At 32.9% G+C, this 12,688-nt stretch overlaps 1 protein-coding gene across 3 annotated transcripts in view; it reads left to right on the top strand.

The window, feature by feature from the left end:
- LOC149803184 (uncharacterized) overlaps nucleotides 1–12,379 on the top strand; it is a 51,376-nt gene extending 38,997 nt beyond the window's left edge. For all 3 annotated transcript variants that reach the window (XM_089952800.1, XM_089952799.1, XM_089952798.1), the window contains 2 exons: nucleotides 245–390; nucleotides 1,796–12,379. In XM_089952800.1, coding sequence (XP_089808926.1) covers nucleotides 245–390; nucleotides 1,796–1,894 — 245 coding nt within the window. In that variant the 3' untranslated portion in view covers nucleotides 1,895–12,379. The remainder of the gene's footprint in view (nucleotides 1–244; nucleotides 391–1,795) is intronic.
- The last annotated feature ends 309 nt before the right edge of the window (nucleotides 12,380–12,688 follow it).

Here is a 12,688-nt window from a genome sequence, read left to right as displayed (position 1 = left end):
AACAAGACAGGCCCTAACTAAAATTAGAGGGGCCTTGGGTGTCGAACTATCAGATTTTTTTAGCTCTGATGTTGTCGTGTGCTGCATAAACTATGTCAAGTGAACTTGACTTACAATAAATGCAGCAATAATTCACTAGTGAATTAGTTTTCAAAATTCATTGAGTGAAATTATAAAAACAATGATGTTGATTAGTTTTCCAGTAAGTTGGTTTCACTTGTATAAAGAATCTTTCTGCTTTTAGGTAATGGTAAATTCAAGGTGAAGGAAAACTTTGTTGCAAACAGACCCATCAGAGCTGAACAGGGCATGGTCAGTTTCTACACCTGGATTCTACTGGTGATCGGTATGGCTGTGTTTACATTCTTAGTCTTCAAGAATAGGCACAAGGTAGGTTTTCAAGCACAAAGATGGATCTGCTTATCTGAATAATATCATTACTATGAGATAGTGATGAAATGTGTCATTGTATGATTGGAAATGCTTCTTCTTAGGTTGGGTTGAATAAATCGGTAATAAGGCACAGCATTTTGTGTTATGGTATTGATCTGTGTACCTGTCACCTGCATAATAGGCACCACTATCCCCATTGCCAGACTTTGTAGATATCTGGATTTGGGGTAAGGAAGTAACTTATTGGTTTGGGGAATCAAACTGTTTTGGTCACTTTGACTTGGAGGAGAGTAATGTTTTCACACAGTAACATTAGTTCTACACAGTAACTAGTTTTGTATCAATGGACTAGGTTAAACTTTGTGAATGGCTTGGAGCAAGATAGAAACCTTTTGATTTTGGATTGAAAGGTCAGGAGGTCAAAATCACCAGAGTGGTTTCTGCACACAAATTTCAGTTCTCAGAAGTTTACTTTTAGCAATGCTTTTGGATGGCTAACATAAGAAATATGCCTATTTATTTTGGGTTCAAAAGAAAAGGTAACTGAAAGAAAAAAATACTAACTTTGGTGCTTGGCCATGTACAATGACCAAAGTTTATAGACAGCTTGCACTAAAAGTAAGGCAGGTCAAAAGTTAAGGTCATTGTGATTAAAGGTTAGTGGGTTTGAAACAATAATCTCCTCTAGAGTAAGTTCCCTCACCAAGGTTTGTCAGTGGTTGGAAGAAAAAAAAAATATACATTTTGGGGTTTGATGGAAAATAATGATTTCTAAACAATAAGTCAATGGGACCGATTTGGTCAATAATCTGCAGTAAGTCATGCCACACTACTGCCTAAGTAAAACACAGGGTGGATATATAGTGTGCCATTCAGTTATCAAATACAATAAGTGGTTATGTAAGTCATGCCACGCCTCTGCCTAAGTAAAACACAGGGTGGATATGTAGTGTGCCGTTCACTTGTCAGATACAATAAGTGGTTATGTAAGTCATGCCACACTACTGCCTAAGTAAAACACAAGGTGGATATGTAGTGTGCCGTTCACTTGTCAGATACAATAAGTGGTTATGAAATTGTTATTTACAACTCCTTTGTTGATAAATAAATAAAATATATGTGTTAATTGAAACGTTAATGTATTATATAAAAGTCCTTTTTGAATGAAGAACTTTCATGATCAGACTCGGAAAAACTTTGTTGTTTAAGCAACATTACAACAAGTGTTTTAAGATGTTTAATATTTTATTTCAGGTTTCATTTTCAGTGTAATGATAAACATATAGTAAAACTGGGATTTCCAAATTTTGTGCTTTTCAGTATGTCAAATCAATTTGGAATTGTGTTGATTCCAAACATTGTTGCACAACCATAAAAAGAGTTGTCCTTCTACTATTTTCAGGTGCAGGGGTACATTTTGCATTTCAGCAGGAGACGGTCAAATGGATCAAAGCTGAATGGAGAGGAGGCCAAAAATTTGATGACTCATGAGTATGCTTAAATGGGGTTTATTCCACTACCATATGGGTTCATCAATAATAAACGCTGAACTTCATACAAGGAACATTTTGATCTGTCATCATATAATATGCTCATGTATAAACACCCAGCTGCACACAAGGAACTTTCTGATCTGTCACCACAGTGAGCTCATGTATAATTAACACCCAACTTTGCACAAGGAACACTGATCTGTCACCACAGAGTGTGCTCATGTATAAATAACAACACCCAGTTGCACACAAGGAACACAATTATCTGTCATCACTCAATGCACCAGTGGTTCAGGGTTTATACAGTACTTCTCTGAAATCATCAGTAAAATGAACAGCACAGAAGACCCCGGTCTGTTGGTGCATTATGTGACTGTAGATCTAGATCGATCCTGGCTACAGTTGGTGTCAAATAATGAATCAGATAATACTGTATTTCAGCCGATCTTTACTCCTGTACTGGAGAAAGTTTGAACATGTGCATTTTCTTTGAGTTTCAAGTGCCACAGACAGATTATTGTCAGACCTAATATTATTTTTGTGAGGTAACTCCTGAAATTATATATATAGAGTTTGAGAAAAGTATTTTTGAAAAATGATTTTAGAACCAGTCTTACTTAAATATTGCTTGGGTGATATATACGTTTGCATTGGGATATGTATATTTTTCGTGGTAATAAAATAAGTGTATTTCTGTATGTAATGAGATGCCTAACCTTCTGTTTCCTAAGTTTGTAAATTTAAATTGAAATGCATGGATTCAACTGCATGAACTTAAGTATTTCTTATTCAACTCATAAGGTTAGGAAATCTATGTATGTAATGAATATGAAATTTTTTAAAGATTGATAATACAAAGCATTGAAAGTTTATTTTCATATGTATTTGAAAAATGTATGTGGAAAGAAGAGATCTGAGCAGAATTTTCTTGAAATAAATACTTGTACTATTTGCTATTTTGTAAAACATGCTTATGCTTATAATGTATATTTTGTTCTGTATAACACATTTAAATTTATTATACTTTATGCACAGTGTAAAAGGCTTTCAGAGGGGTTAATTTTTTGTTTACTTCCCAACATTAGCTTTCTGTATGTCTTTTTATTGTTCATATGCTTTTTCTAAATATGATATCTCCATTTTCCCATGAAGGTATCCCGAGTATTCTTTTTAAACATGCCCCTGTATTAGCCATACTTTTGTCACATATGGTTTTCTGGAAAGACAGGTATGATTTTGCATGTGTTAATATGAGAAGACACTAAGTGTACCTTGTTTGTGTATTTTGTCTTTTTGTATCTATCTATCCTACATCATTGTAAATCCATAATAGTTTCAGTAAAATTATTTCTCTTTAGCTTAGCTGGCTGTAAGGCCAATTGAATTTAATGCATAACCCTGTATCCATTGTGCATTGTCCATAGTACCTCTGTCAACATTTTCTATTTTAATCGTGTCCTCAAAACCCACCTGACCAATTTCGACCAGATTTGGAACAAACATTCTGGCTTAAAAGCCTTTAAGGTTTACACAAACAGTGATATTTTTAGATATGACTGCCACTGCTAAAATTAATATAACCTCTCCCTCAATAACTCGCACACAACGGGGTTCAGAAACATAGACTGCACTATAAGCGAGGTGCGTGTTACTGAGGGACCTCCAAAAATTGAAAAATTCACTTTGACATCGAGAAAACCTTGGGATGAGGGGAGATTCAATAGGGAACTGGGCTGTTTCCTGTCTGAATCCTCATTTTACAATCACATCGATAATAATTTTTAATAATGTCTGAGTAAACTACCTCATTTCACAGGTTAGGAAAACTGCCAATGACGTTTAATAACATGCTGCTGCTGGTCCGTGTTATAAATTGTCCTTTTTTCTAATGAAGTTGTTCGTTATTCTGTTTAAATTACATTTATTTTCAAAATGTCCTACATGTGAAAGATGGTTCCAACTGGTTTCAACAACCATCACGTGTATGCGAAAAAATCTGTGTATTACAGCACTGCTTTTTGTTTTGTTTTGTTGATGAGTCTGGTTCCTGTAATGGCATTTAATATTATCTTGCCAGATTGGTAGTCCACAGAGCAGGGAACTAGGCTAACTGTTGATACACCACCAAACAAGATTTCTTTTTTTCAAAAACACGCAACATTTCTTTCATGAGACAGTCAACTACATCGAAACTTATTTTTTGTATTGTTCAGTTAGTACAATATTGATGTCATGATTTCATTGGAAGTAATAATGAAACGTCTTATCATCCTTGAGGATATCTCTAAGTGCCAGTTCAAGAATTCTCTGAAACTCACTTGCCCACAATGATCCATATCTGTGAAATCAAGCTCTTTATTTTACGAAGTATTCATTTCACTTGGCTGCCTTGTTATCTTTGATCACAGTTATGAAAGAGTCAGTTAATTTAAGGTAGTTTATGTTACATACACAATAACATAAGTGTTCAATTGATCAAATGAAGTGAGTTCGCCTGACATATGACCGGGGCCACTAGATCTTATTCCACCTCCTTTATTTGATTCTAAAGACAAACTTAACGTGATAATACAAAGGAGGCCAGCTTTTAATTCATGCAACATTACAGCAAATACTTCCGGAAGTAAATATAAAATGCGGTATAAACCTAATTAGGTTCTTGGAGAAACGCTTGCAGACATAGCTGTTATGGTAGATTGATGCATTTTACATTTAATTACAAGAGGACACATTGCATTTATGAGGATTACACTTAAAAGGAACTAAAAGATAGAACTAGAACTCAAATTTCAGTAGATAAAAAAATTATTTAATTTGTATTTTTTTATTAAAGCACTGCCTCCACTCGAAGTAAGTGACATTTTCATTGATCAAAATTTCCTTACATGTCATTAATTGCGGTGTACTTGGAATGTCGTTTGGACAGAAAATGTAAAAAATTGTACGACCTATTTTTAAATTTGATATTTCATAGTGTTGATTAAAATATCCAAGTTCTATCTACCGTTTTGGACGATAAGATGAGCGATATATCAAAGTTTCTGTTACCAATTTTGATCGGGATTTTCTTCAAGTTCAACAAATAGATATCAATTTTTGCAGAATTTTCTGGTTTAAAAAATGGTATCCACGCCTTACCCCATGTTTTAAGTGGGTTCGTTTGTTATCAGGGTGCAAGTTATCGAGGGAGTGGTGTATACCTTTAAATGACTTCTCCAGAACTGTTGAACAGAATTTTTTGACCAAATTTTACAGAATCCATCCTGTTATTAAAAGCCTTTTGGGTTTGTATTGATGATGATGATGATTTAGCATCAAGTATGGTCAATGCTACTTAGAAAAGAAAAATCTTAAAATGACACTATAAAATTTATCTGCAGAATTTGACAGAAAGCATTGTTGCATGAATGTCCGTCAAGTTTCTACAAATGATGCCATCCAAAGTCCAGTAGTGACACTGTTGCTAAAATCTATTTTAAGAAACTTCAGAGCACTTCTCAAAGTTCGTCAACTAAATTTGATAAAATTTGACAAGAGCTTTTTTGTATCAAGACTTTTTTTAAATGTATGCAGATGATGCGGATCATCTATCCAATATGGCCTTTGTTACTAAAAATAGAAAAGCCTGTGAATGACTCCTTCTCAAAAACTGTCATCATCTTTTGATCAAATTCAACAAGAAACATCCCAGTTTGACTGCCTTTAAATTTTATAGAAATGATGCTGATTTACGATCAGATACTACTAAAGATGGTGATGAAACCATCAGACAATTCTTTTTTTAATCAGACAACAAAATATGAAGAAATTTTGACACCACAGTATTACCCCAGTTTTCCTTACTAACTGCCCTTCAATTTGTCTTGTAAGTTGATCTCAGTCATGTGAGCATTTTAAAGCCATCTTGAGCCTCTTGCTTTTTATTATGATTCTCAGTATTTATTTTTACATTTTCTTGTGAAATTCATGTCATCATCGTAAGTGAAAATCTTGTTGAATTTTGTCTACAAGTAGTTAAACAACAAAGTGAAATTTCTCATTTTTTGTACCAGAAATCTACAGTATATACTCATTTTTAAGTCCAGACAATTTTCAAACAACATAGGCCCTAATCTGCAATCTGCCATACCATAATTTGCCACCTGATAGATCTATGTTTGTTCTACTGATTACTCCTAACAAACTGCACAGACCCAGATCTGCCAATGCATTATGTTGTGGTAGATATGTATCAATTTAGTTGGTCTCAACTTATAAGCTTGTATACATTGTAATTCATAGTATTGATTTAAATAAAATCTAAGGCAGCACTATGGAAAAGTAAGCCTTTGTGTATATGTTCATCATTATATACATGTATTTTATTGATATCATAAATGTGACTTATTTTTCAATTTCTTTTAAATCTGACTTATTTTTCAATTTCTTTTAAATCTATGCATCTGAAGTTTAAGATAATTAGTTTCATCATAGTAAAATTTCCAGTTTTTACTGGAAATAAAGCATTCTGTATTAAAAACTTTTTTTCCCCCCTCCCTTCAGTGAGTTTTCAAAATGCATCTAATTTAACTGGGAAAAGGTTTGGTACTTAGTAAAGGAATGTCACTCAAACATAATGCACATTTTTTGGAAAGGAGTCAAGGAAGTTGTTTCGCCATGGATAATTTTATTCATGTATCCATTCAGTTGCTTATATAAAGTTGCCCTTTCACCTACGTTATTAAGTTTTAAATATTATCTTCAAATTTAATTTTTTTCCATTTTGAAGAGAGATTTATAATAGCAATTATAAGACATTTATTTTCCAGATGTGACATCATTATTGTCAGTATTCAGATTATTTTTACAAGTGTTACATTGAAGTCATAGATATTACCCTTCAAGCAGCAGTGGCATCAGTGTTTTCTCTCAAAATGTGTTCTTTTAGTGTTTCATTTTTCTATGAAAGTTCAGTTGTATTTCAAAGTTTCTGACAGTGTTTCAATTCCTTGTTCAAGTTTTGAAGGTCTCATAGTAAGGGTAGCTCATAACACAATTCACAGTCAGTAGAACTTTTGTTTTATAGTACCAATGCTTCTTTTTTTTATTGTTTGTCACCCCATTCCCAGTGAGAGGCTTTGAATATAACCCAGTTTATATCAAAATGGCCATATTAATTATGTATTCTATCTTTTTTAGCAGTTTTTTTTATTATTATGGAGTTACTCCACTCCCAAAGACATTTTTACATGAGAAGTTCAATCCCCTTATGTCCCTACTGTCAGTCAAGAAAGTGAGTTGTAAAATATTGATTTCTGATATAGAACTGTTTCAAGTCTCAGCTAAATGAACAAGTTTTTTTATTTTATTTATTATTTTCCAACCATATTAGCTGCTATTTCTACCAGAAAGATAAACCATTTGATGGTATTCATTGTGTGTGTTCAGTAAAACCTGTCAGATGCAAACTGGGTACTACACTTTTTGTTAGCTGGAAAAGAATCACAGTTTTTGTGATTCAGTTGAATACAGATTAAACCTGTCTCTTCTAATATTAGAATAGGATTTGTTTTAAAAATGAAAAGTTTCATGATCTGAAATATACCAGTATAAAGTTAGACCTTTATGTGACAGTCACCACCCAGTGGACAGTATATAGGTGATTCTAATTAACAGGTTGTGTTGGTAGTCATGTAAATTTGTATTTTTCCTATTCCCATGAGACCTTTGGAACTTGACCATTATACAAATGTGGTCCATTTTTGTAAGTGGGTGGTTTGACTGCACTTTGGACTCGGTTATTTTAATTGACAATTGTTACATTTTGGATAATATGCATCGAGTTTTTATTCTTTTTTTTAAATATTTGTTCATTTATGTGTGATTTATGAATAAATTTCAGTCACTTAAGCTTATACAGGTGAAATAAATTGGAAATAATAAGAAATGAATATTGACCTTTTGAGGCAGTGCCCTTTTTATGAAGGTGTCCGGTAAGACCGATTTTTAGGATCATTTTTTTTTTCAACAGCAGCTTTCTGTTTGTAACAACAGTCTGTAGTAGTTTTTACAGGCATTTTGTTTCATGTTTAGAGCAGACACTTTCAGTTCACTAATTGGATGGGATTTCATATAAAACCAATGGAAATAAGAGTGTTTGGAGTATGTATATTTTTCATTTGTCTAAGCTGTATGCATACACATCTGTCTTGGTTACAGAAGGTTTATCCAGAGTTGAGTTTATTACCATTTTTCTGCTACACTATTTTTAAGAGTTTTCATCTGCATCTATTTGTATTTATTGCTATTTATCCTGGATATTGTAAATCTCCATACAAATGCTAGTTGTTGCTTTGTTTGCTCTAGCTTTGCTAATATAAAGATAACCCCTCCTTCCCCCCACCACCACTTAAGCATGTCAGCAAGACACTTTTGTTCCTTGTTTGATGATTTGTCTTATTTGTGAAACAGATGTTGCTATATTGTATTGCCAAATGGATTTATTAATTTTTTTCTGGTTTTCTTTACAGCTGTCACCAAGGGTTATTAACAACAGTTTTCCTTAAGTATTATGCCTTTGTATGATATACAATTTTATAATTTTTCCTGTGCTTTTAATATACAATAGACACCTCAGAGCCTTGGAATATTACAGTATTTTTCCATTTGTGAGTCGGGGGAGGGGGGCAGAAACCTAAGAAGTAATGGGTCAGCTTGATAGAAAAGCCTCTCATATATGAAAAGGATAAATTGTCATGTAATTAAGAAAATGGACTTAATCATTATCATGAACTGTATGTAAGAGATTTACAGTTTTAGGATTTATTTGTAAACTTTTGTATGCATAAAAGTCACTCCAGGGGGAGGAATTTACTCTGTTAAATCATCTGTCTAATGTGCACTCAACTCTAAACAGTGTAGACTTGTGTATTTTATTGCATAGTATGCCAACAAATGTTTTCTCTGTTTATTCCAATAGAATAAAGAATGGAGACACTGATCCTCCAACACACTAGTACAACCACACATCTGGATCTCTATAGTGTACTGTTTGGTTTCATGTTATATACATATGGTATGAGGGTAGATCGATCCTCCAACACTTATTACAACCACATCAGACTCTCAAACATTTGGGTACATGTTTTGCAGTACATGATATGACTTTTGAATGATGGATCCTGATGTGGTGGGACTTGTCAGTGTCTTGAAGACATAATTAGATTCTTTAAATGCAGATGTAGATATTTTTCAAAAATAAGATTACTGTAATTTGATTGGCTGATCTTATCTGTAAGATATCTTTAAAACCTTTTAGTGGTATCAGTTTAATGATGAAACATTTCTTTAATTATCAAATCTTATAATGTACCCCTTACTGTAACTAGATGTTACGTATCCACTGCTGATGCTATTAAATGTACCTCTTTCATTTTCTTAATTTGACCAATCAAGGTTAACTACATTTGCTTTCTAAAATTAAATATAGTCTCCATTAATGTCACTTCCCCAAGACTCCTGAACATATGGCAAGCCAATAATCTCAACAGTCAGTTTTCACATTGATTAATAATTGATTTGCTTGAGGCCAAGACTCTTATCGAGTGTTGTAATCTTTTTTGAAGCATACAGATAAACAAACTGATATTTTGAACAATGTTATTAATCTTTTTATCAGTTACATGTACTTGAAAATGATTTTTGTGTAATTAGTTGCAGTCTGAAAGTTTGTTTATGTATTTTAGTTATCATGTACTTGTTATTGGTGATTACGTGAGTTACAGCTGAACATATCCATTACTCCCTCATTATAACACTATCCAAGGGGGACAATACAGTATACCTCCCCATGCTGAGACCCCATATAATGAAGTACATTATGCATATAATTGTGTTACCTCTAAAATGTAATGGGGTCTATGACCTAGTTAAAATTGTCAAAATAAATGACATCACAGTGAGTTAATACCATTCTCTGTATTTGTCACAACAAAGGCATGTTCATTGGTTACACGAAAATATGCTTTATTGGATAAGATATTGCAGATTGTACAAAATTTCAGGTATTAGAATCAGTCATTTTCTTTGATTTATATTATACTTGATACAAAAAAAACATGAAACCATTAAATTAATTAACTTTTTATTCCCTAATGGATTTCATGCATCAGTGTCAGAACAAGTGACAGTGGTATAGCAGCTAATATGTACCTGACACATAAAAATATCTGTAAACTTTGTCTACTGCAAACAAAAATTAATCTTATAAAATATACTGAACTAAATGTTATTTGTGAAAGTCCCTGTTGATATCAAATCAGTATTATTATTATTATTATTATTATGTACATCTCAGATATTATCTCAAATCATATACTACTTTGTATTTTGATGTGCTGTAGAAAGGGTATTTAATGGTATAAGTAATTCCTGCTACCCAATCCAGACTCAGTTGGACTCATTTGAAATAAAGCAAATAATAATTAGAGCAAATGAGTGAAAAGTATATTTATCTGTGCTGGTATTCTTTAAATTTTTGTTTGCAGAAAATCAGAACTAGCCTTTGGGCAAACTGTGCCCAGAAGAAAGATGCAACAATTAAAATTTTAGATTTAGTTTAACTTAAGTTGCTCTTCTTGATTATTAAACTCAAATGATGCAGATAAACTTAAGTATCTTTTCACACTATGGGGTACTGAAATTAAATGCAACAGTAGACTGCATTTTGCCATTGGTCTGTGGTTGTAGAGCACATAATAATTTACTTTAATTTTGTATTAACCATTCATTATTCTTCACCTATGCTTTTTGACCACTGCATCTTAATTTACAATGAAGTGTGCAGGGGTTTTGTTGGAATTGCAAATTTCACAGAGTAATATGCATCCTGGAACTATCACCCAATATTTTGCCCGTTTTGTTAAGTATACATAGAAATCCACCAGGTATGTAAATGAATTATGGTGAACATATGATGTTAAAAATGTTGTGATGTCAAAATCTTTTACCTGATGACTGGATTGTTTTCAAGACCAAAAGTGCATCACCATGTAACACAAAACTGCATCTAGCAACACCATTACATAAGCAATACACCTCCATGCAATCTGTATTGATACACAAATTGTGTATTTTGTTAGAGATAATGAATAGTCTGTGATTTCCTGGTACATAGATAATTATTTAATCTAGGCCCTTGTGAAGGTTGTATTTTTCACTGATGGAACCATCATGTGATGACATTCAGTCACTGAACAATTACTTGAATCTCCTACAGCTAAAAATATGTGTCTTTTTTGTATTAAATCAAGTAAGTTTGTATTGGTACAATTGCTATGTTACATTAGTTCTGTATTACCTGTATTTGCCTGGTCTTGTACTCGCCTGTTTAAAAATAAGTGTAAATGTGCACTGTGATACAAATTGTTGCATTTTTTTGTTCAAATAACCTTTTCTACAAATTTTGGTATGAATAACCATATAGTGTCGTACTTAGCAGTGATAAGTATTCACAAATATATATGAATGAAGTTTATACACAGTAGTGTGCAGTAAACAACATGGACCTTAATTTGCCATTGCATAAACCACTGGCAGATCCAGGTCTTTGTTGTTTCTTCAGTTGATTACTCATGAAAACTGCAAAGACCCAGATCTGCTCTCACATTATGCGAGAGCATATCAAAGTCTGCACAGTTTGCAGTAGGACTTAACTTGCATACATGTATATATGGTATGTATTCAAAAGAGATTTATTTTTAGCATTGGTCTCACAAGTACTTGTCACAGAATTGTACACTATATCCCAATATTAAAAAGTGAATGTTCTATGTTCAATTTATGCCAACGTGCTAGATAATCGAGTCTCCATTTCAAACAGGACAGTTTTAAAATCAAAACTAAACTGTGGAGCAGAAATATTTGCTGTTTTATTCTGTTTCCAGTCATCTCCAGACAATGATTAATACTACTGTTTTAGTTCACATCAGGTCCTGGTTTCACAAAACTTCTCAAAATTTCATATCTCGCTAAAAATGCTTCAGACAATGTCAGCATTTTTATCAGTGGTAGCGGTAGTGTAAAGAATAAAAAAAATTGCTGTTTTGGAGGAAAATAAATGTCATCCACAGGAATCTTTAAATTCCTGAAGGAAGAATTGAGGAATTATTCTGACATGAGAAAATCTGAAAAATTTCCTTTGAGATATAGTAAAAATCATGAATGAAATTTCAAGATTTTATTTTCTGATGTCTGCTTAATATTCTATGGAAACAATCCTAATTCCCAACCAAGGAATTAGAAAGATATTCAGATATCTTAATTTGAGGTAGAAAGTTTTAGATGTTTAGTGAAACCTGAGCTGCTCTTTTAAGTAAGTTTAAATGTAATTTGAACTAGAGAGTTCCATTGGTGTAAAATGGCTGCTATGTGTTTGTATGCTGCTTCACTGCTGTGATAATTTCATTCATTGTTGGACATCCATTTTCTAAATAAAAGTTTATTTGTGTAGAACATATCTGTTATGATGTTTCTTTTCTTTACTGTGTGGATCCATTAGAGTCAGGTTATTTTGCTGGCAGATTTGTTAGTGTCAAGTTTTCAAGTTTCCACTTTCAACAGAAGAAAGCTCTGCACAGCAACACACTTGATGAATGTTTCATTAAGTTGAATATGCACATGTTCCAACCTTGCATACTTGTGTACATTGTTTTCCTCAGATCACCTATTTTAAAATATATGTCCATTTGGTTTGAGGCATGTCAGCCTTTTTAAATCTTACAGTGGTAGGGAAAGCCAGAGGACATCCCATATTTCATGGCTCA

This window comes from Sinohyriopsis cumingii, chromosome 3 (genome assembly GCF_028554795.1).
Source record: "Sinohyriopsis cumingii isolate HCF-2022 chromosome 3, ASM2855479v2, whole genome shotgun sequence".
NCBI lineage: Eukaryota > Metazoa > Mollusca > Bivalvia > Unionida > Unionidae > Sinohyriopsis > Sinohyriopsis cumingii.
The sequence above is the reverse complement of the archived record's forward strand: the minus strand, read 5'-3'. Positions and strand labels throughout refer to the sequence as shown.